This window comes from Heterodontus francisci, chromosome 41 (assembly GCF_036365525.1).
Source record: "Heterodontus francisci isolate sHetFra1 chromosome 41, sHetFra1.hap1, whole genome shotgun sequence".
Taxonomy (NCBI): domain Eukaryota; kingdom Metazoa; phylum Chordata; class Chondrichthyes; order Heterodontiformes; family Heterodontidae; genus Heterodontus; species Heterodontus francisci.
The window spans coordinates 19,580,703-19,604,589 of NC_090411.1; the positions used below are offsets into that span (position 1 = coordinate 19,580,703).

At 42.7% G+C, this 23,887-nt stretch overlaps 1 protein-coding gene across 18 annotated transcripts in view; it reads right to left on the reverse strand.

Moving 5' to 3' along the window:
• Positions 1–23,887, reverse strand: part of l3mbtl2 (L3MBTL histone methyl-lysine binding protein 2) — a 158,345-nt gene that overhangs the window by 122,398 nt on the left and 12,060 nt on the right. For all 18 annotated transcript variants that reach the window (XM_068019423.1, XM_068019420.1, XM_068019413.1 and 15 more), the window contains exons 3-9: positions 20,374–20,507; positions 18,329–18,452; positions 17,482–17,561; positions 15,017–15,134; positions 13,661–13,795; positions 11,068–11,156; positions 6,019–6,250 (exon numbers count right to left, since the gene is read on the reverse strand). In XM_068019423.1, the coding sequence (XP_067875524.1) occupies positions 6,019–6,250; positions 11,068–11,156; positions 13,661–13,795; positions 15,017–15,134; positions 17,482–17,561; positions 18,329–18,452; positions 20,374–20,507 (912 nt within the window). The remainder of the gene's footprint in view (positions 1–6,018; positions 6,251–11,067; positions 11,157–13,660; positions 13,796–15,016; positions 15,135–17,481; positions 17,562–18,328; positions 18,453–20,373; positions 20,508–23,887) is intronic.

Here is a 23,887-nt window from a genome sequence, read left to right on the forward strand (position 1 = left end):
CTGTTTACCCTCCTATCCACATTACAGTTTGTCCTGCTCATTCTCACCATTTCTCACTTTCTAATTTCAACACTTCAAACCCTTCACCTTTTCTTTGTCTTTCTTCCACAGCTAATCAAGCTAACAAACTTCTTACAGTTATATATGACACAGAAGGAGGCCATTCGGCCCATTAAGTCCACGCTGGTTCTCCACAGAGCTATGCAGTCAGTCCCACTTCCCAGCTCGATCCCTGTAGCCCTGCAAGTCTATTTCTCTCAGGGGACCATCCAACTGCCTCTTGAAGTCAGTGATTGTCTCTGCCTCTTTCAATCATGACTTTTTTTAAATGTAAAACAAAGTCACCAATTCTGTTTAGTCCAATAGCTTAACTTGCTTTTCTGTCACTTGTATTAATCAGTATCCCAGGTAGCTGCAACCAACTGCAAACATTTTGCGTCGGCAATGTGATATATCCTCACTTCCAAGACGAGTGGTCTCTGCTGGAAGACTCCAAATCACAAGATCAGGAGTTTACCTTTACTGCTTAATATCTAGACAAACAATAGCTTGACCCAGCAATTCACAACAATGAGACTCCTCATCGTATTGAAGAAATACTATAATCTTCTCTACGGGTTTCTAACTACCAGAAGGCAAATTAAAATACTAGCGAGACTTGTCCAATTATTTTATTTATGCTTGGGATATGGGAGTCAATCTCAAGGCCAGCAGTTATTACCCATCCCTGGTTGCTCTGAGGTGGTGAGCCTTCTTCTCAAACCGCTGCAGTCCACGTGAAGGTGAGCGGCACAGTGGCGCAGTGGTTAGCACCGCAGCCTCACAGCTCCAGCAACCCGGGTTCAATTCTGTGTACTGCCTGTGTGGAGTTTGCAAGTTCTCCCTGTGTCTGCATGGGTTTTCGCCGGGTGCTCCGGTTTCCTCCCACCACCAAAGACTTGCAGTTGATAGGTAAATTGGCCATTATAAATTGCCCCTAGTAGAGGTAGGTGGTAGGGGAATATAGGGACAGGTGGGGATGATGTAGGAATATGGGATTAGTGTAGGATTAGCATTAATGGGTGGTTGATGGTCAGCATAGACTCGGTGGGCCAAAGGGCCTGTTTCGGTGCTGTATCTCTAAATAAAATAAAAATAAAAAGGTATTCTGCTAGGGAATTGTAAACCAATAAACCAGTTTATTTTACTTAGACTACCTGGTCAAACAGAATACAAATTTTCAGTGAAATTCCATCTGATCCTTATTGCTCCTTGGAACACCAACAATAATAAATAATGCAAACTTAGCCCTTCATATAGGCCTATCTTCACTTTTACAAGTTAGCAATTACTGACTGGTCGGTTGTAACCTGTAACCTCCAACAGAGACCTCTTTCCCCGTTGTCTGTTTCTAAGATGCAACATTTGAAGATTGCCTCTATTCCATCTAGACCCATCCCCAGCTCCATGTCAGGGATCAGTTAGATAGAATCATAACAATATAGTACAGAAGGAGGTCAATTCATTGGGATTCTTTGAAGTGCTGTGGATAAAGGGGAACCAGTGGATGTACTGTACTTAGATTTCCAGAAGGCATTTGATAAGGTGCCACATCAAAGGTTATTGCAGAAAATAAAAGCTCATGGTGTAGGGGGTAACATTTTAGCATGGATAGAAAATTGGCTAGCTAACAGGAAACAGACAGCAAGCAAAAATGGGCCATTTTCTGGTTGGCAAGATGTAACGAATGGGGTGCCTCAGTGATCAGTGCTGGGCCTCAACTTTACAATTTATATAAATGACTTAGATGAAGGGACCAAAGGTATGGTTGCTAAATTTGCTGATGACACAAAGATAGGTAGGAAAGAAACTTGTGAAGAGGACATAAGGAGGCTACAAAGGGATATAGTTAGGTTAAGTGAGTGGGCAAAGATCTGGCAAATGGAGTATCATGTGGGAAAATGTAATATTGTCCATTTTGGTAGGAAGAATAAAAAGGAAGCGTATTATCCAAATGGTGAGAGATTGCAGAGCTCTGGGATGCAGAGGGATCTGGGTGTCCTAGTGCATGAATCGCAAAAGTTTAGCATGCAGGTACAGCACGTAATTAGGAAAGCTAATAGAATGTTATTAGCATAATTAGAATGTTATAGAGGGGAATTGAAGACAAAAGTAGGGAGGTTATGCTTCAGTTATACAAGGCATTAGTGAGACCACATCTGCAGTACTATGTACAGTATTGGTCTCCTTATTTAAGAAAGCATGTAAATGAGTTGGAAGCAGTTCATAGAAGGTTTACTAAACTAATACCTGGAATGGGTGGGTTGTTTTCTGAGGAAAGGTTGGACAGACTAGGCTTGTAGCTGCTCGAGTTTAGAAGAGCAAGAGGCAACTTGATTGAAACATATAAGATCCTGAGGGGTCTTGACAGGGTGGATGTGGAAAGGATGTTTCCCCTTGTGGGAGATTCTAGAACTAGGGGACACTGTTTAAAAATAAGGGGTCGCCCTTTTAAGACAGAGACGAGAAGAAATGTCTTTGGAACTCTCTTCTTCAAAAGGTGGTGGAAGCAGAGTCTTTGAATATTTTTAAGGCAGAGGTAGAGAGATTCTGAATAAGCAAGGGATTGAAAGGTTAATCGGGGATAGGCAGGAATGTGGAGTCGAGGTTACAATCAGATCAACCATGATCTTATTGAATGGCGGAGCAGGTTCAAGAGGCCGAGTGGCCGACTCCTGCTCCTAATTCATATGTTCGTATGTGTCTGTCGGTTCTTTGAAAGAATTATCTAATTTGTCCCACTCCCCTGTTCTTTCTCCATAACCCTGCAATTTTTTTCCTTTTCAAGTAGATATCCGACTCTCTTCTGAAAGTTACTATTGAGGCTGCTTCTACCACTCTCAGTCAGTGCAGCCCAGATCGCAACAGCTCACAGCCTACCACCTTCTGGGTGTAAGTCTCTGGCAGCTGCCTCCCACTGGGGTCAAATGAATGAGGCCATTCCAACAACCTTTGTGCAAACATCACTGGAATGAATGTACTGATGACTCCCTCCCCGCCTTGTCCCAAACTCATATCACAATTATTACAGCCCACCGTTTCTGTGCTGGCTCTCCTAAGGAGCAATTTCCCTAATGCCACTCCCCCGCCTTCTCCCCATAGCCCTGCACATTCTTCTTTTTCAGATAACAACCCAATTCCCTCTTGAATACCTCAATTGAACCTGCCTCCACCACACTCTCACGTACTGCATTCCAGATCCCAACCACTCACTGCGTGCAAAAGTTTTTCATGTCATCATTGCTTCTTTTGCCAATTAACTAAAATCTGTGCCCTCTTGTTCTCGATCCGTCCACCAATGGGAACAGTTTTTCCCCATCTACTCTGTTCAGATCCCTCATGATTTTGAATATCTGCATCAAATCTCCTCTCAACCTTCTCTTCTTCAAGAGAAAGAGTCACAACTTCTCCAATCTAAGTAACTGAAGTTCCTCATCCCTGGAAACATTCTCGTGAACCTTTTCTGCACTCTAATGCCTCGACATCTTCCCTAAAGTGTGGCACTCAGAACTTGAAGCAATACTTCAGTTGAGGTCAAACCAGTGAGCTATAGAATATAATAAAAACAAAATATTGCAGATGCTGGAAATCTGAAAAACAGAAAGTGCTGGAAATACTCAGCAGTTCAGGCAGTATCTGTGGAGAGAGAGAAGCAGAGTTAACGTTTCAGGTCAGTGACCTGAAACGTTAACTCTGCTTCTCTCTCCACAGATGCTGCCTGACCTGCTGAGTATTTCCAGCACTTTCTGTTTTTATTTCAGTGTTATACACAAGTTTGATATGCTATGTAAGAAACACAATTCTACCAGCCACTTTGTCTAATGATAGCTACTGAGTTAAAAATGCTTTCCTGGATAGTTTACTTATGTGGACTTAGTTCCCTATGCATTGAATTAAACATGATGGAAATATATCATTGTAAATTAAATTGAAATTCCTCTTAGGACAAATAAATAGTCTTAAATTTTAAAACTTAACATCCTGGAAGTGGCAGTCTGCAGTAGAACTGCAGTTGATAGGTTAGAACTAGCCTAATGGACTCTGGACTAGGGTTGGGATCTCCTAAAGTGAAATCAGCCAGGTTTCCAACTCCAAACTACCAGTGCCATTGGTTTACACTAACTGATCGAGGAAAATTCCAATTTTTAATCACAAGTGATTCTTGTTCATATTTCAGAAGGGTCATATTCCAAAAAACTGAAAACCTGTGGCCTTGTCAATTGTTATTTTGTGGGTTCTACCTAATAGGGGGCAAAAGGAAGAGTGAAAGAGGGGGGAAAATAGGCTTGGGAGTTGTGATGCCTTCCATGGTAAAACATTCTGCCAACACTCATGTTCAAGCTCATATATGAAGAATGGCACTTCAGGTGAAAGTATTCAGGAGATGAGGAAAGAAACCTCAGTTAAGATTTAAAGAGGCCCATCAGGAAGCTGTCTGGCAGACAGGAGTATTTTGGATTAGTTCCTTGAGCCACACAAAATTCCCAGACTGACGAGCAAGCTATCTGCTTCCATGATTGCACCAACACTCCGAAATAAATCAATCAACCACTAAAAGCGAAGCTCAGGTGATCTTTTCCATTTTTTATTCCCTTTATTCTAGTACAAAACCACCTCGTTTCTTTTCAGCGCCTCCATGTAATAGGAATTTGCCACATGGGACAGGTCATGGAGTTGTATCTATACAACATCTATACTATGTTCACTCATCATATTGTGTGTCAGCCATGGTTCAGTTGGTGGCACTCTCACCTCAATCAAAAGTTTGTGGGTTCAAATCCTATTGCAGGACTTGAGTTCAAAAATCAAAGCTGATGCTCCATTGCAGTATTGAGGGAATGCTGCACTTTCAGAAGTGCTTTCTTTTTGGATGAGGTATTAAAGCAAGACCCTACCTACCCTCTCAGGTGGATGCAAAAGATCCTAGAGCGTTATTTCGAAGCCAGTGTCCTGGCCAAAATGTATTCCTCAATATCACAAAAACAGATTATCTGATCATTATCACATTGCCATTTCTGGGAGTTTGCTGTGTGCAAATTGACTACCGTATTTCCTACATTCTCTTGCAGTGAGCTAGCACAGACATTATGGTCTGAATGGCCTCCTTCTGTGCTGCAACCACTCTATTACTACAAGAGTGACTACATTTCTAAAGTTGTAAAACGCTCAGAGACTTCCTGTTGTCCTGAAAGGTGCATTATAAATGCACGTCTTTCTTTCTATTGAGGCAGCAGTTGGGATGCTACGATTCACTTCAGCACCGCTGGCATTTAAACGAAGGATACCTGATAGGTTTCACTTCCACTCACTACCCAATGCACCTCACTGGCACAGCAATCACATAAGGAAAATATCTGCTTCAACTGTCCACAGTTAAAGATCTCCTGGCATTCACAAGTGAAACTAAAGGCCTGCCAGGACTGTAGAACGATACTGGCAACAGTCAGAGAGCAGAGAAGAATGGCAACTCAGTAGAGTAGGGGAACCAAAAGCAAGGATTCGCATCCTAAAATTCTATGTTTCTTCAGTATGTTAAAGTTCCAACATGTTATCTGTAACTGTTACAGGACAGCATCATGTGCACTTGTATAAAACAAGGAGGGCAGTCATTCAGCCATTCGAGCCTTTTCTGCCATTCAAATAGATTATGGTCAATTTGTATCTTTAGTCCATCTACTGCTTTGGTTCCATATCGATAATACCCTTGCCTAACAAAAATCTATCAGTATCAGTTATGAAATTTTAAATTGACCCCCAGCCTCGACAGCTTTTTGGGGGATAGAGTTTCATTTTTCCAAAACCCTTTGTGTGAAGTAGTGTGCTTCCTTACATCAGCCTTGAATAGCCTGGCTCTAATTTTAAGATTATGCCATCTTATTCTAAACTCCCACCAGAGGAAATAGTTTCCCTCCATCTACCCTACCAAATCCTTTAACAAAAAAAAAAAGAGATTCCACTGTAAACCCTTCAAGTGCTCACCTGTGCGTTTCACTTTGTGACCCACCCGTTTGGACCACCCCACTGAATGGATGAGAGGACTCCACATGTGGCACCAGAAATCATCATCTTCCTCACAATCTTCATACAACAGTCTCAGGCGCCCGCCAATCACAGTATCCACAACTGCTGTCCTTGTACGCGAGATCTGCGTCTTATCAACGACTTCTACTCGCATTCCTGGTCGGAAAGGGTATTTCATACTCTCCACCATCTGGGCAGGAAAGCCAAAAGAGAAAAAGTTTCTTCTCGAGCATAAGCATCAACTCAAAGAGAAAAAAGATACTCCCCACCCCCCACCACTATCCCTCTTGAAGATGCTTCTTGCAGATCGCACAAGTATCCAGTAGTTCGTCTACGGTCTTTATTCATCTGTGAATTTAAACATTCAATGCTGTCATAATGAAGCCATAATCTGGCCTCATTCGAGGGTTGCACATGTGCATCTTCCAGCAGTGGTCATCAGATAGCAGGAAGACCTCCACATCCCCCAACTTGAATTCCAACCCCCTCTCTCCCCCCATACCACACAGGACACTGAGAACAATTATAGTAAAATACATAACAGAACAGATCACCCTAGTAAACTAGCCTCCTTATGCAAAGGCAAGATCTAACTTATTTCAGGAAATTATCCCAAAAACATCCTGGTGGGACGGCCAGCGAGTGTGCCAAAGCACTTTACTTGGACCCATGCTGAATCGGGGAAGTCCCAAATATGGAGCTTCTCATTGGAGTTGGAGTCATCTCGGGAATCTGTGGCTGAAAGTGAGGAAAGTGTCACTATTGTGGAGGGGTAATGGTTCTAACAAAAATCAGGGACAAAAATAGGAATTTATAATTTACTTTTTTTTTAAAGCTGGACTGGTAGAATTCTCTTTTCATAACTGGCTCTCGAGTAAAGAAGAGTCTTCAGGGGGAGAAGGGCTGGGTGTCTTGTATGGATGGGCCAGAAATGGGGTATAAAGATTTACTTCCGAGCCCACAGAAGCTTTATATGCCCCTTGCCCTTAATCAGTGTAGCCAGTTACACAGATCAGGAAGCCTCTAGGATCTGTTGTTGATCTGCACTGAGTTAGCTCATGGTAGACAGGACAGCAGTTGGACTGCTTCAACGACCTTGAGTTAAGAAGGGAAAATATCAGACAGGGCTCCTGTAATTGATCACTGTCAGGTGACTCTTGCAGAAAAGTGCATGGATGTCAAGTGAGGACAGGGTTGGGTTGGGGTACGATGAATATACCCCCTTTAGACAAATAATTTTTTTTATTCATTCATGGAATGTGGGCATCGCTGGCGAGGAGAGCATTTATTGTCCATCCCTAATTGCCCTTGAGAAGGTGGTGGTGAGCCGCCTTCTTGAACCACTATTGACTTTATAGCAGTTTGATACAACTGAGTGGCTTGCTAGGCCATTTCAGAGGACATTTAACTATTGCCGTGGGTCTGGAATCACATATAGGCCAGACCAGGTAAGGACAGCAGATTTCCTTCCCCAAAGGACATTAGTGAACCAGGTGGGTATTTACAACAATCGACAATGCTTTCATGGCCATCATTAAACTAGCTTTTAATCCCAGATTTATTAAGTGAATTCAAATTCCACCTTCTGCCATGGTGGGATACGAACATACGAAGATACGAATTAGGAGGAGGAGTAGGCCACTTAGCTCTTCGAGCCTGCTCCACCATTCAATAAGTTCATGGCTGAACTGATTAATCCACATTTCCACCTACCCCCAATAACCTTCCATCCCCTTGTTTATCATGAATCTACCTACTTCTGTCTCAAAAATATTCAAAGATTCTGCTTCCACCGCCTTTTGAGGAAGAGAGTTGCAAAGACTCACGACCCTCAGAGAAAGAATTTCTCCTCATATCTGACTTAAATGGATGACCCCTTATTTTTAAAACAGTGACCCTTAGTTCCAGAGTCTCCCACAAGGGGAAACACCTTTTCTACATCCACCCTGTCAAGACCCTTCAGGATCTTCTATGTTTCAATCAAGTCACCTCTTACTCTTCTAAATTCCAGTGGATACAAGCCTACTCTGTCCAATCTTTCCTCATAATACAGCCCGCCCATTCCTCCAGGTATTAGTCTAGTAAACCTTCTCTGTACTGCCTCCAATGCATTTACATCCTTCCTTAAATAAGGAGACCAGTACTGTACACAGTACTCCAGATGTGGTCTCACCAATGCCCTATATAGCTGAAGCATAACCTCCCTACTTCTGTAAAAGCAAAATACTGTGGATGCTGGAAATCTGAAATAAAAACAAGAAATGCTGGAAATACTCAGAAGGTCTGGCAGCATCTGTGGAGACAGAAGCAGAGTTAACGTTTCAGGTCAGTGACCCTTCTTCAGAACTCCCTACTTTTGTATTCGATTCCCCTCGCGATAAATGCTAACATTCTATTAGCTTTCCTAATTACGTGCTGTACCTGCATACTAAACTTTTACGATTCATGCACTAGGACACCTAGATCCCTCTGCTTCTCAGAGCTCTGCAATCTCTCACCATTTAGATAACATGCTTCTTTTTTATTCTTCCTGCCAAAGTGGACAATTTCACACTTTCCCACATTATACTCCATTTGCCAGGTCTTTGCCCACTCACTTAACCTATCTATATCCCTTTGTAGCCCCCTTATGTCCTCTTCACAACTTACTTTCCTATCTATCTTTGTGTCATCAATAAATTTAGCAACCATACCTTTGGCCCCTTCATCGAAGTCATTTATATAAACTGTAAAAAGTTGAGGCCCCAGCACAGATCCCTGTGACACATCGCTCGTTACATCTTGCCAACCAGAAAATGACCTATTTATGCCTTCTCTCTGTTTCCTGTTAGCTAGCCAATCTTCTATCCATGCTAAAATGTTACTCCACTACACCATGATCTTTTATTTATGGCAATAACCTTTGATGTGGCACCTTATCAAATGCCTTCTGGAAATCCAAGTACAATACATCCACCGGTTCCTCTTTATCCACAGCACATGTAAATTCCCTCAAAGAACTCCAATAAATTGGTTAAATATCATTTCCATTTCACAAAATCTTGTTGACCCTGCCTGATTATCTTGAATTTTTCTAAATGCCCTGCTAGAATGTCTTTAATAATAGCTTCCTAAGACAGATGTTAAGCTAACTGGCCTGTAGTTTCCTGCTTTCTGTCTCCCTCCCCTTTTGAATAAAGGAGTTACATTCACTATTATCCAATCTAACAGAACCCTCCCCAAATCTATGGAATTTTGGAAAATTAAAACTAACGCATCAACTATCTCACTAGCCACTTCTTTTAACACCCTAGGATGAAGTCCATCAGGATTTGGGGACTAGTCAGCCCGCAGCTCCAATAATTTGTTCAGTACCACTTCCCCGGTGATTGTAATTTTCTTGAGTTCCTCCCTCCCTTCCAGTTCCTGACTTACAGCTAATACTGGGATGTTACTTGTATCTTCAACAGTGAAGCCCGATGCAAAATATCTGTTCATCTGCCATCTCCTTATTATCCATTATTAGTTCCCCAGCCTCACTTTCTATAGGACCAACGCTCACTTTGTTAACTCTTTTCTTTTTTAAATATCTATAGAAACTCTTACTATCTGTCCTTATATTTCTAGCTAGCTTTCTCTTGTACTCCAATTTTACCTTCCTTATCAATCTTTTAGTCATTCTTTGTTGTTTTTTATATTCTACCCAATCTTCTGACCTGCCTCCCATCTCTGTGCAATTATAGACTTTTTTTTAAGTTTGATACTATCTTTAACTGTTTTAGTTAACCATGGATGTCGGGTCCCATCCTTGGAATTTTTTTTTCTCGTTGAAATGTATTATTCTGTGTATTCTGAAATATTCCCTTAAATGTCTGCCACTACATCTCTATTGACCTATCCCTTAACCTGATGTGCCAGTTCACTTTAGCTAGCTCTGCTTTCATGCCCTCATAATTGCCCTTATTTATGTTTAAAATACGGGTCTTGGACCCACTCTTCTCTCAAACTGAATGTAAAATTCAATCATATTATGATCGCTGCTACCTAGGGGTGCCATAACTATGAGGTCATTAATTAATCCTATCTCGTTGCACAATACCAGGTCTAGTATAGCCTGCTCTCTGGTTGGCTCCAGAACGTATTGTTCCAAGAAATTATCCCGAAAACATTCGATGTACTCCTCATCTAGGCTACCTCAGCCCATCTGATTTTTCCAATCTATACGTAGGTTAAAATCCCCCATAATTATCGCTGTACCTTTCTGACAAGCTCCCATTATTTCTTCCTTTATACACCATCCTACAGTGTGGTTAATGTTAGGTGGCCTGTACACCACTCCCACAAGTGACTTCTTGCCTTCATGATTTCTCATCTCTACCCAAACTGCTTCTACATCCTGGTCTCCTGAACTTAGATCATCCCTCTCTATTGCGTTAATACCATCATTAATTATCAGAGCTACCCCTCCACCTTTTCCTAGCTTCCTGTCCTTCCTAAATGCCATGTACCCTTCAACATTCAGGTCCCAATCTCTGTCATCCTGCAGCCATCTCTCTGTAATGGCTATCAGATCGTACTTGTTTATTTCTATTTGCGCTCTCAGTTCATCTGTTTTGCTTCGAGTGCTAAGTGCATTCAGATACAGAGCCTTTAGTTTTGGGATTTGAACCCATGTGCCCAGAGCAATACCCTGGCTCTCTGGGTTACTAGTCCAGTGACAATACCACTATGCCACCATCTCCCTGTCACTCATGGAATCAGATTCTAGCTGTCCTCAGATGGTAGTGAGAAGCAGGAACCCTCGCTGATTTTAACTCTCCCTACCCCAAGTTCACTGCATTGCCAAGATAAACTAACAGCACAGACAAGGGGAAAGCGACATTGCTGCTTGGTACAACGCTGTGCCGTAGTGTTATTGCAACTTGCAACAGCTGTAGACTTCAGGCGCTTTCATTTGGACTTCATCTAACTAACTCTGCTAAGATGAAACCAAGTACCACAGGCTAGCTTGTAGATTGGCTCCCATACCTTATAATGAAAGTCAACTGGTAGGGTCTTGGATCCGATGAGTTTCTTTAACAGATAGGCTCTCCAGTCAGTGGTCTTGGTTTGCACAGCTGCACGGAGAACATCATGAGTTAACACAAAATCATTTCACAACTGAATACTTTGTCATCAAGTCTTGAACCCAATATTATGCAGTCTGTCTACACTCGATGTTAACCTGTGATGGAGATTGGTAGATGGAACAAAATACTAATAAATTCGACACTGCAAGATCCAAAGTTGTAGCACTGACTGAGAACATACATTTATACTGCACCTTTAATGTAGGTCAGAGAATGAAGTGTTGGGACTACTCATTAATCAGAAAAGGAAATCCTCCACTCACAAATACAGAAAAAAATTTAATGGGATGTTACAATTAATTTTATTCATTGTTAATCAACCTGCAACAAAACAATGCAGAGCCAGGCACAAAATTTAAATTGGTCAAATTTGGAGACGACAATTTTGTAGACTGCAACAGTGCTATTTAGGCCAAACAGCCCCTCAAGCCTGCTCCGCTATTCAATATGATCATAGCTGACCTTTAGCCTCAACTCCATTTTCCCGTCCTATTCCCATATCCCTTAGCACCCACAAATCTATCAATCTCAGTCTTGAATATATTAATCGACTGAACATCCACAGCCATTTGGGGTAAAGAATTCCAAAAACTCACAACCTTCAGTGAAGAAATCTCAGTCCTAAATGGCCTTACCCTAAGACTATGAACCCTAGTTCTTGACTCTTATGTATCAATGAGATAACTTCTCATTCTTCTAAACTTCAGTGCATATCTGTCCATTCTATTCAATCTCTCCTCATTGGACAACCCGCTCATCCCAGGAATCAATCTAGTGAACCTTCATTGCAGCCCTCTAAGGAAAATATATCCTTCCTTAGGTATGTAGACCAAAACTGTACAATGTACTCCAGGAGTATCTCACTAAAGCCTTATATATGTGCAGCAAGGTTTCTTTACTTTTACATGCCAAACCACTGGCAATAATGACTACCTTTGCGTTCCTAATTGCTTGCTGTACCTGCACATTAACTTTGTGATTTGTGTATAAAGACACCAAAATTCCTCTGAATACCAACATTTACCAGTCTCTCAGCTTTTAAAAAAATATTCCACCTTATTTGTCCTACCAAAGTGGATAATTTCACACTTAATTTACAGTTTAACAATCTTTCACACTCATTTAAGCAATAATAGAAACATCCATTTATGAAGCATTTTATTAATATCCTCTGGCTGCTCAAACAGCAGTAGAACTATGATTCCTAGAAATTATTCTCTACTTCAACCATCCCCATCACCGCCCTGCTTCACCAAACATTGCTCCCCACTACACATTCCCACCCCAGTGAAGGGTCAGTAAGGTGACCACCCTCCAAGTTGCCTCCAATTCGGCCCTGCAGCTGACCGCTTGGAAATGCACAAAAGCAGCAAAGTCAATGGGCACATTTTTTCCCCTCACTTACTAGGTAAGTGCCTCACTCCAACAGCACAAGATCAAGGAGGAAACTATCGCTCCTCACCCTTCTTGACCTGTCCGCAGCATATGCCATGGTTGACCACACCATCCTCTCCAATGCCTCGCCATCATTGTTCAGCTGGGTAGGACTGCACTCATCTGCTTCCATTCTTATCTATCCAGACACAGAATCACCTGCAATGGCTTCTCTTTCCGCTCCCACACCGTCACCTCTGGTGTCCCCCCAAGGATCTATCCTTGGCTCCCTCCTGTTTCTCATCTATACGCTGCCTTTTAATGACATCATCCAAAAATACAGCACTAGTTTCCACATGCACACTGACACCAAGTTTCCACATTTGTTTATGACACCCAACTCTACCTGGCCACCATCACTCTTGACCCCTCTACTGTCTCTAATTTGGCAGACTACTTATCTGACATCCAGTACTGGATGAGTAGAAATTTCCTCTAACTAAATGTTGGGAAGACCAAACCATTGTCTTCGGACCCCACCATATACTCCATTCCTTAGCTACCGACTCCATTAGTCTCTCTCGCAACTGTCTGAGGCTGAACCAGACTGTTTGCAACCTTGGTTGCATATTTGACCCCAAGATAAGCTTCTGATCACATATCAGTACCATCACTAAGACCACCTGTTTCCACCTTCATAACACTGCCTGACTCCGCTTCAGCTCATCTGCTGTTGAAACCCCGATCCATAACTTTGGTACCTCTAGCCTTGACTATCCAACATATTCCTGGCCAGCCTTCCATTTTCTACCCTCTGTAAACATGGTCAACCAAATTTCTGCTGCCTGCGTACTAACTCACACCAAGTTCTAATCACCATCATTCCTGTGCATGCTGATCTACACGGACTCCCAGTTAAGAAACACCTCAATTTTAAAATTCACAACCTTGTTGTTCAAATCTCTCCATGGCCTCACCATTCCTTATTTCTATAATCTCCTCCAGCCCCATAACTTAAGATATCTGCACTCCTCCAATTCTGGCCTCTTGAGCATTGCCGAAGTTAATCATTCCACCATTTGCTGGAATTCCCTCTCTAAATCGCTCCAAGAACTTACTCTGAGGTGGCACAAGAGGTTTGCCAATTGTTGCGCACCAGCCAATTGGATGGACATCAGCAGTTCCCAGATTATACCAAAAATCCTGCCGTGAGTTACTTTCAAATCCTTCATACCTCAGCAATGCCTTGTAACCTACAAAAGAAAACAGAAAGGTGAAATCAAATGGTTAAAAACTCTCTTTTAAAAAAGCAACTACTTTGTAACTGAAATGCCCGCAGTCAGATTGCAAGACTCTTAAAATCAAGAATCCATTAAAAATACAATTTTTGAGAGTCGATATCCTGTGCATTACACAAAGGGGATATAGACTTCAGGTGAAGCAGAGCTCAAGAGCAGGTGATAAATTTGACCAAAGCATGTAGATCTAATTCAGTTCCCACTTTAAAACCATGTAGTCTGTCTGTATTTTTGTGGATTTCTATTATAAACAAGGTTAGCACCACAGCCTCACAGCTCCAGCAACCTGGGTCCGGTTCTGGGTACTTCCTGTGTGGAGTTTGCAAGTTCTCCCTGTGACCGCTGGGTTTCCATCGGGTGCTCCGGTTTCCTCCCACAGCCAAAGACTTGCAGGTTGGTAGGTAAATTGGCCATTGTAAATTGCCCCGAGTGTAGGTAGGTGGTAGGAGAATGGTGGGGATGTGGTAGGGAATATGGGATTAATGTAGGATTAGTATAAATGGGTGGTTGTTGGTCAGCACAGACTCGGTGGGCCGAAGGGCCTGTTTCAGTGCTGTATCTATGACTCTAAGATTCTCAGCCCATACTGTTAATGGAAAGTGCCGACATGAACTTATTACATTGTAATTATAACCTCCTGCCAGTAGTGGTGCTGCAACAGGACTATGAACAAGGTCTCGACAAATTACACTTTAGGCAGTGCAGGAGGGCAGACCAGAAGGAAGCTGCCTTTGACTTACCCTGCCTCTCCTTTAAATGCATTATATATTCTTTTTAAAAAAGCTACAATTTACTTTCTTCCCCTTTTCATGCCATGGTGACCTGCCCTCCCTTATTTTCCCCTCGCTTACTATGAATGCCCTCTCACTCCTTTCAACACTCCTGCCAAAGATCAGAAGCAATCTGTGCACAAACTCACATCCTACCTCCCAACAGCACAATCCAACAGAAAGCACTCATCTGAAGATCACCACTGGGCTCAGTAATAACCATCTAATCAGCTGGCCACGCTGAGAATGAGTGCTCAAACAAATGACGAAGCCAAGAAGCAAGGTTAGACGAGTGCAAATCTGTATCATGGCTGGGAATCTAAACACCACTGCTCTAGGATACAGAATCCAGTACACAATGTGACACTGCCATGAGCGGATCTGAGATGAAGCCTACATGACTAACCTGCTAATTTGATGACATAAGCAATCCAGTAGACTTTGTTAGGAAGATTACAGTCACGGTTCAATATTTCCACCTTCATTCCTTCCAGAACATCTTCCCACTGATCAAAGAGTGGAACCTGTATGGGGAAAACGCCAGGTTTTACATTACTCTCCATCTCTAACCATTTTTAAGACAATAGAGGGAAAAAAAGAGTAGCAACAAAAGAGAGGGCGTGAAAGAGAGATCAAATGCAGACTGGGTGACTGCTTTGCTGAGTACCTCGATTCAGTCCACAAGCTTCCGGTTGCTTGTTATTTCAATTCTCTACCTTGCTCCCAACTCTGACCTTTCTCTCCTTGGCTTGCTACAGTGTTCCAATGCAGCTCAACACAGCTCAAGGAGCAGCACCTCATCTTTCGACTTTACAGCCTTCCCGACTCAACACTCAGTTCAATAATTTTAGATCATAACCTTCGAGTCCTTTTTTTTCTTTCCTCATGTTCTTTTTTGCTGGTTTGTTTTTGTTTTTCCCTCCCTGCACCCCCCCCCCCCCCCCACCTCCCATTTGCTTCTTAATCCCTTTACTTTGTTTTCGGAGAGCTGCTCTCCTGCTATTTACACTCAACCAGACACGTCTTTTGTTTCTTTACTTGGCTTTGTACCACGAAACCTTTTGTCATTTAATCTCTCCTGCCCTCCACCCTAATCACAGATCTTCCGTTTTGTTGTTCTTCCTGCCACCCCTCCACTTTCACTTGCTCAAAACCTATTACTTTCTAACCTTTGCCAATTCAGATGAAAGGTCATTGACCTGAAACATTAACTGTTTTTCTCTCCACAGATGCTGCCTGATCTGCTGAGTATTTCCAGCATTTTCGATTGTGGATCTAGAGGAACTGCAAATGGCAACAGCGAAACAATTACCAGCACCTACTGACCGAAATATTAGGCGCAGTGATTATGACCTGAAATTGTTGAACTCAACGTGAAGCCTGGAAGGCTGTAAAGTGCCTAATCGAAAAATGAGGTGCTGTTCCTCGTGCTTCCATTGAGCTTCACTGGAACAATGTCAGAGCCAAGGACAGAGGTGGCAGAGTGGAATTCGGACGGTGAACTAAAATGGCAAAACGTCCAGAAGCTCAGGATCAAGCTTGTGGACTGAAGAGGTGCTCAGCAAAGCGGTCACCCAGTCTGCATCCGGTCTCCCCAGTATAGAGAAAACCACATTGTGAGCAGCAAATACACAAGACCCCCCCACCTCCCTCCGGCTCCTTACTGATTTTCAAACTTTTTTTTGTTTAGGGGATTAGGGGACGCAGAGTGTGACATGGCTCGGCTACAATTCTCTTCCTCCACTTCAGCTCTCGAAAACTATTCTTTTAAGTCTCAAATTGTGTTGAAAATACATTACAGGTAACACAGATCATCTACTCACTTAACAGCTGATCACAGTGAAGTCAATTGCTTCAGCCCACTGGAACACATTGTCGTGACAATTTAGAAAAAAATTATACTTAGTGACAGAAGACTCATCACAATTAATGAAAACTATTCTCTACCACATGACTCAGGTTATTGCAGATCAAGATTCAGCCAAAGAATTCCATTGAACATATAGCCCATGGAAGGCACAATATATCCAGCCACCAACATACAGCACCATGAATTCCAGAGGCACAGATCCAAAACCAGAGTTTGGTAAGTTACTGATATCTCAGCCATGCTGCTGTGGGGAAATGCGCAGCAGAGGATGAGTACTTCCCTGCCAGTAGAGAGGGAACAACCTCCCACCCAACCCTTCTCTTCCTTCAACCCAGAGTACCATTGCAAAGCAATCCAAGCACAAGCCTGGAAGCTGGACAGTGTTTAATCTCTTGGCCGCACTTGAGGAAAGACGTGAGGGCACTGGAAACAGTACAGAAGAGATGCACAAGAATGGGCCAGGGATGAGGAATTTCAGTTATGAAGATAGACTGGAGAAGATAGACTGGAGAAGTTAGCACGGTTTTCCTTGGGGAAGAGAAGGCTGAGAGGTGATTTGGTAGAGGTATTCAAAATCATGAGGGGTCTGGACAGAGTCGATAGAGAGAAACTGTTCCCACTTGTGAAAGGATAAAGAACGAGAGGGCACAGATTTAAAGTATTTGGTAAGAGAAGCAAAAGTGGCATGAGGAAAAAACTTTTTCATGCAGCGAGTGGTTGAGGTCTGGAATGCGCTGCCTGAGAAAGTGGTGGAGGCAGGTTCAATTGAAGCATTCAAAAGGGAATTAGACAGTTATATGAAAAGGAAGAATATGCAGAGTTATGGGGAGAAGGCAGGGGAATGGGACTGAGGGAATTGCTCTTTCAGAGAACCAGTGCAGACATGATGGGCCGAATGGCTTCCTTTTGCACTGTAACAATTCAGTGGTCAGGAATGATGAACAAAGGTGGGAGAGAAGAGAAACACAACATATTTTATGTTAACATCTCATATTACTCACATGTTTGAAGCAGCTTACAGGGGCAGCTTTGCAGTTTTGCTCCTCAATATACTTTCCCCATTCAAACCCTTGGGTAAAAGCTTAAAAGGAAATAAACAAACAAGTAGTCATTTGGGAAAGCTGGATTTACAAAAGGTACAATTTTGTGCCCAATTCAAAGCAGATTCAAGCTCCACATATGGCAGTGAGCAGTGGGCAGATATGCACACAAGCTGCAGTTCTGGTGGCTTGTTAATACCAGTAATTCTGTTTTGTGAAGACAGCAGAGGTTGTGCAAATTCAGAGGCAACAAGCCTCTGAGGTGCTCTTGTGCATCCCCTGGTGGCCGCTTAAACAGCAGTACTTCAGGGAGATCTAGGAGGGAGAAAGGTGAAGTTAGAACTCCCCAATAACTCAACAGAGCCAATGAAAATCAGAAGGTTCCAGGTTCGACTGTTGGTCCAGTTCCCAAGTTCCCTTATTGTAATCCTGGCTGAGCTAGCCAACGACAGGGGCATTACAACTGGCCACAATGCCGTTTGGCTCATGAGGGTGGGGAAAGAGGGAAAACTCATCCAAGGTTCTCATTTCTAATTAATATTTAATGACACAACTAGAAATTGGGTTTGGGGATGCTCAGCGAGGATAGGACCACCCTCGGCTGTGATTCCTCCCATGCTTGAACCACCTCCTGACACTGGGTTGAGGCTCATAACTGAAGAACAGTCACCTGGTGAGCTACCAGCAATTACAGTAGTGTGCGTTCACATGGGTAAGGCGAAGGCAGTAACAATGCAAAACTCCATTTTAAAAAAAAAACACAGCAATCAATCCAGTTTGCTGATCCGTAACAGGATACGAGTCTTACCAGAATTGCCTTTCTGAGTGCCATCTGTTCCCTTCCCACAGGACTGCTGATGTAGAAATGCCCCCAGTTTAGATACCCATGAAGCTTTATTTAACACCTTTGCTTTTTTGGTAGGTGGTTTTCCCTGTGAAATAACAAACAGAATTTAATCTTCATATGAAAATCTAACTTGCAATTGAGAACACATTTTCAGCAGGATGGAGAAAGTCGTCACATTTTACTGATTTGTGCTTTAGAAATCTGGGGCAAGAATAAACACACAAACACACACTTCGGATCACAATGCAGTGATGCCTGCTTGAAATTGTATATCGGGATATTAGGTGAGGACAAGTATAGACTTGTCAGGCATCTAACACAAGCCTTTCATACTTTAAAGTATCAAAAATACAACTAAGAGAAATAAATTACGCAATTTCTTCTGATCGGAAGCTAAAAATTTACAGGCACCTGGAAATCTGGAAATCTTCACCACAATCACCACCTCTGGAACAGGCTGTCTTCTCATGCGGTGGACTCCAAATCACTTAATTCCTTTGAGTGAGATCTGGAACCATTTCTGGTTTAGAAAAAGGTAGATACTGCAGAGGCTTCAGGGCCAGAGGGATCTGGACAAGTTTCAATTGCCTAGATGAGTCGAATATTTTCCCCCCAAAAAATTGGATTGGGTTTTAATCTGGTTTTTTTTGCTTCTCCCAGGTTGGATGGGGAGTGTATGTATATAGTGATACACTAGGTATCACGATTGTGTGGGGCAGGCTGGATGGACCAAAGGGTCCTGACCCATGTGTCATTGTTTGTATGTAATTAGGTGACCCAAGGGCGTGCCTATACACAAACTATGAGACTTCAGACGGACAGGCCAGTTTAAACAGAGCTCAACCTTTGCACCAGTACAATGCATTGTATGTTACATGACAGAATGCTATTATAAAATAGTGTATAGAATTTACAGCAAAGAAGCAGGCCATTTGGCCTAACAGGTCTATGCCGACATTCATGCTCCACACAAGCCACCTTCCAGCCTACTTCATCTAACCCTATTATACCCTTCTATTCCCATCTCCCTCTCATGCATCTATCTGGCTTCCCCTTAAATGCATCTATGCTATTCGCCTCAACTACTCCTTGTGGTAGCGAGTTCCACATTTTCACCACTGTGAGTGAAGGAGTTTCTCCAGAATTTCCTATTGGATTTATTAGTGACTATCTTATATTTATTGCCCCTAGTTTGGAGCTGCACAAGTGGAAACATCTTCTTTCTAACTACCCTATCAAACACTTCCATAACTTTAAACCTCTATTACGTCACCCCTCAGACTTTTCTTTTGTAGAAATTGTGCTGGTCCACTCTCTACCCACACACCATCCTGACTTGGAACTATATCGCCGCTCCTTCACTGTCGCTGGATCAAAAACCTGGAACTCCCTCCCTAACAGTACTGTGGGTGCATCTACAACACACGGACTGCACCATGTCAAGAAGGTGGCTCACTACCACCTTCTCGGTGCAATAAGGGATGGGCAACAAATGCTGTCCTTGCCAACAATGTTCACATCCCATGAAATAAAAGCCGCAGGCCGTTCTGTCTTTACTAATAGTTCTACCCTTTCAGTTCTGGTAACATCCTTGCAAGTCGTTTTCACACCCTCTCCAGTGTCCCTGTATCATTTTGGTAATTTGGAGACCAGAGCTGTGCACAGCACTCTACCTGCTAAAGGAAATCCCCTTGGTACCTAAATGTAAGGCACTGTGATAATGGGGTAAGTGATTAGCCCCAGCAAAGAAGCTGAAAATCTCAGAGGGTTTCACTGAATTAGCATCTCTCTGCACTTCTCTAACCCTCCCTCCCCACCCCTCTTCACGCTGGCCATTCTCCATCCAATCAGCCCAGGTTGTGCCCGGACTACAGGCCCACCTCTACAATTTTCTTTAAGCAAACCTGCGCCACTGAGGCAGCAAGTCACACTATGCATGGCAAGTTTTCAGGATGTGTCTCAGGATATCATACTGTGACAGGCCACTTAAATTACTGACAGCTAACCTGTAACCTAGCCAAGATGCTGGCTTTCTTTGAGTTGGAAGAGTAGCTTCGTGAACAGGAGACACTGCAGAATCTTTTAGTCTTGGAAAAGAAGGTTTCGCGTGCTCCCATAATCCCGCACATCTCACAGTTAGCTGAGGAAAAACAAAGACACAAAGAATAAATTAAAGTAAGGATCAATGCAACTGTTATGAAAGTGCTTCCAATTTTAATAATTTTTGAAGAACTGTGCTTTCAAATTGTGGAAATGGATTCATTTGGAGGACTAAAGAGATTCCATAGATGCTGGACTTTTTTTTAAAAAAAAGATCACTGGAAGGATTTGAGACTTTTGTTCGAAAACAACCCTTACTGGATGTCACATTTCTTAAGCTAAACAAACAGCAGGAGCCTTGGTGACTAGGGGGAGTTGTTTACAGAGAAGTGACATGTCAAGATTTATGGTGGTCAAGAGTTGGTTTCGTTTGGATATTATTTTGAGTCAGTTAGAGATAAACCTGCCAAGAGAGAAGCAACCAGTTGATCCTTTCCCGCCTCTCTGAGCAACACTGATAATCCAGGGCGTTAGCTGAAACCCCTGATGCTGCATTGCTCCTGGAAAGCCTGCCAGACTAATCCTCAAAGCCACCTGAAGAGAACTGTTCCAAAAAGATCCCAGTGACAGCCGTCTACGTGCATTTGGGATGCTAGAATGAAGGGACAACTGATATCATTCCATATCTTCTCCTTTGCCTTCAAGAATTCACAAGTTTTTGGCCAAAGTTTTTTCTTGTAAAGAGATCTCTGCAGAGAACATTTCTTTATTTTTTTCTTTAACTGGTGTGTGTGTGTTGGGCTAATTTAGAAGGGAACTTTCATATTTCAATGTATGTTAATGCTTTGCATCTTTACTGAATAAGTCTAGTTTTATAGTAAATTAATAATTTTTTGTTTAAAGAAACCTGGTTGGTGGATTTTATTCTGAAATAAAAATAAAGTATATAATTGGCCATATCAGTAACTGGGTAAACATTTAAATACATGTTGTGACCCATGGAGAAGCGGAACTAGAGAAAGATAGTGCACTCCTCCAGCCTCGGTCATAACAGCAACTTTTAACAAGAGAACTAAAGAGGGTGAAAAAGTTAGAAGAAATGCTGGAAATCTTAAATAAAAACAGAAAATGCCAGAAACATAGAATATGCCTGTCAGCCTCAGAGAGAAAGACATGTTAACAGTTTGAGTGCAACCCTTAGTCTACTGGGCAAGGCAAATAGCAGAGTGTGGAGTGCTGTTTGATTGCTGAGAGTTTTACTTCCTTGGTTACAAAATGGTAGCAGATATTTGTACTTCACTTGTGTAATGCATGACTGTATGGAAGGTGTCTTCCACTAAAATTAGTGAATGTGGCTAGAACTGTGTCACTGTAGCTACAACTGTGGCTAGGCAGGAATTTCTATTGGACAATACAGGTTGAGAGGATGTGGGATAATTTGACCAGGGTATAGAGACATAACTATAACAGGGGAAGTGATTTGTCCCAGCAAAAAAGCTGAAAATCTTGGAGTGCTTTACTGAATTGGCATCTTTCTCCTCTCCTACAACACCACCCCATCCACCCCACCCCCAGCCATTCTCTAGCCAATGAGCCAAGGCCGAGCCCAGACTAACTCTGTGACTACTATCCCATCTCTACGATTTTCTTTAAGCAAGTAAATTTTAAAAGTCATGCAGTCTGTCCATATTTCTACAAAATACTTTCATTTGAGTTTGCAAGTTCTCCCTGTGTCTGCGTGGGTCTTCTCCGGGTGCTCCGGTTTCCTCCCACAAGCCAAAAGACTTGCAGGTTGATAGGTAAATTGGCCATTATAAATTGTCACTAGTATAGGTAAGTGGTAGGGAAATATAGGGACAGGTGGGGATGTTTGGTAGGAATATGGGATTAGTGTAGGATTAGTATAAATGGGTGGTTGATGGTCGGCACAGACTCGGTGGGCCGAAGGGCCTGTTTCAGTGCTGTATCTCTAATCTTGATATCGTTAAATAACAAAACTTTAAAGTAGTGCAGTTGGTTGGATCATTAACAAGTCCATAAGTTTGTTTTTAAGAAAAATCTGTGCAGTAAAAGTTTTGTTGCTCCACTTTGCCTACCAGCAAGCTCTATTATCCGGAATTCCCAAAATCTCCCAAAGTTCTCCTGGGCTGAGTTTTCCCGAGCGTGCTCCCACGCGTATTACAGGTATTTTGGTGCACCGACCCCGAAGGATCACGGCAAGATTAAAAATTGGCTTTCCCTGGGTAGTCTTCGGTCCTGCGGCAACAACTTCAGGATGAAAGGTCCGATTTCCATGCAGACAACAGCAGGTGATGGGGCTTGGTGAGGCGTGATGGGCAGTACCAGTGCCTCTGGCTGCACGTCTGCCTGGCCAAGTGACAACAGGAAAGGTGGAAACCGCCTCTGTGCGAGGCTGGTGGTAGCGGGGCTCAAGGGGCATCCAACGGTTCCAGAACCAACCCCATCGGACACCAGAAAGCCGGTTGGGAGAGTTCTCAACCCATCGGGTTGGACCACCAAAAATCGCGGGAATTAAGGATGCCATCCGTGGGTGGAAGTGCTAACTTGCCTCAGTGACTGGTTCCCCATTAACTATATTGGGATTCTTGGTTCCTGCAGTCAGATGCATTTTGCTCCAGAGTTCCATGTACAACTCTTGATTAACTGAAATTTTTGATTCCCCGACACCTCTCAGGTGTGGCACATGCCAGCTAACAAGGCTTTTATGTATTTAAAATATAGAAAACTAGGTGGTTTAAAATTGTTAAAAAGGCATTAAAGCCTGGCATTCTATTGAACAACCCTTTCTAGTTAGTATTGGCAAAAACCAAGGCCTTGTTGGTTCCAAGCATTCTCCCAAACCCCCTTCACCCAGAGAAAACTAGGGTTACTATTTAGAAAGAAAAGTTTTGATGCTCACTGCTGCCTTAGTGTGACTGCACTGTCCTGCCTATCACAAGCTAATTTCCTAAAGGTGTTACGGACAACTTGGGGGGGGAAAAAAAGGGTACTGCAATAATCTTGAGCAATAATGCCAGGGACTGCCAACCTGCCTTGGAGCTGTCCTCCTGACAATGAAAAAGATTTTTATTTGAGGCAAGCATACCTTCAGTGTTTAAGTGCAGTTGCGAGTCTACACAAGGGCGATGGCAATAATCCTGAAAAATATCACAATGTTGTTCATATCAGTGGCTCCAGGTTGTCATGGCACGTGTATCAGACGCTTTGGGGGTAGCAAGGCAATGAGGGGGGGGACAGGCAGAATTTTGCTCTTGTAGAGAATGCACAGGAAATGTTATAGCTATATATGGATAACATTGTAAGGTTGAGGGGAACCCTGCATACATCAATGTTCACAAGGCGTTAAGTCTAATTCCTTCTGAAAAAACTGGAAGCTATGGGACTACAAGGCCAGTTCTTGGATTTTAATCAAGGTACGTACTCCATGAGGCATTAAGCTTAAAGCCTCATGAAAATTAA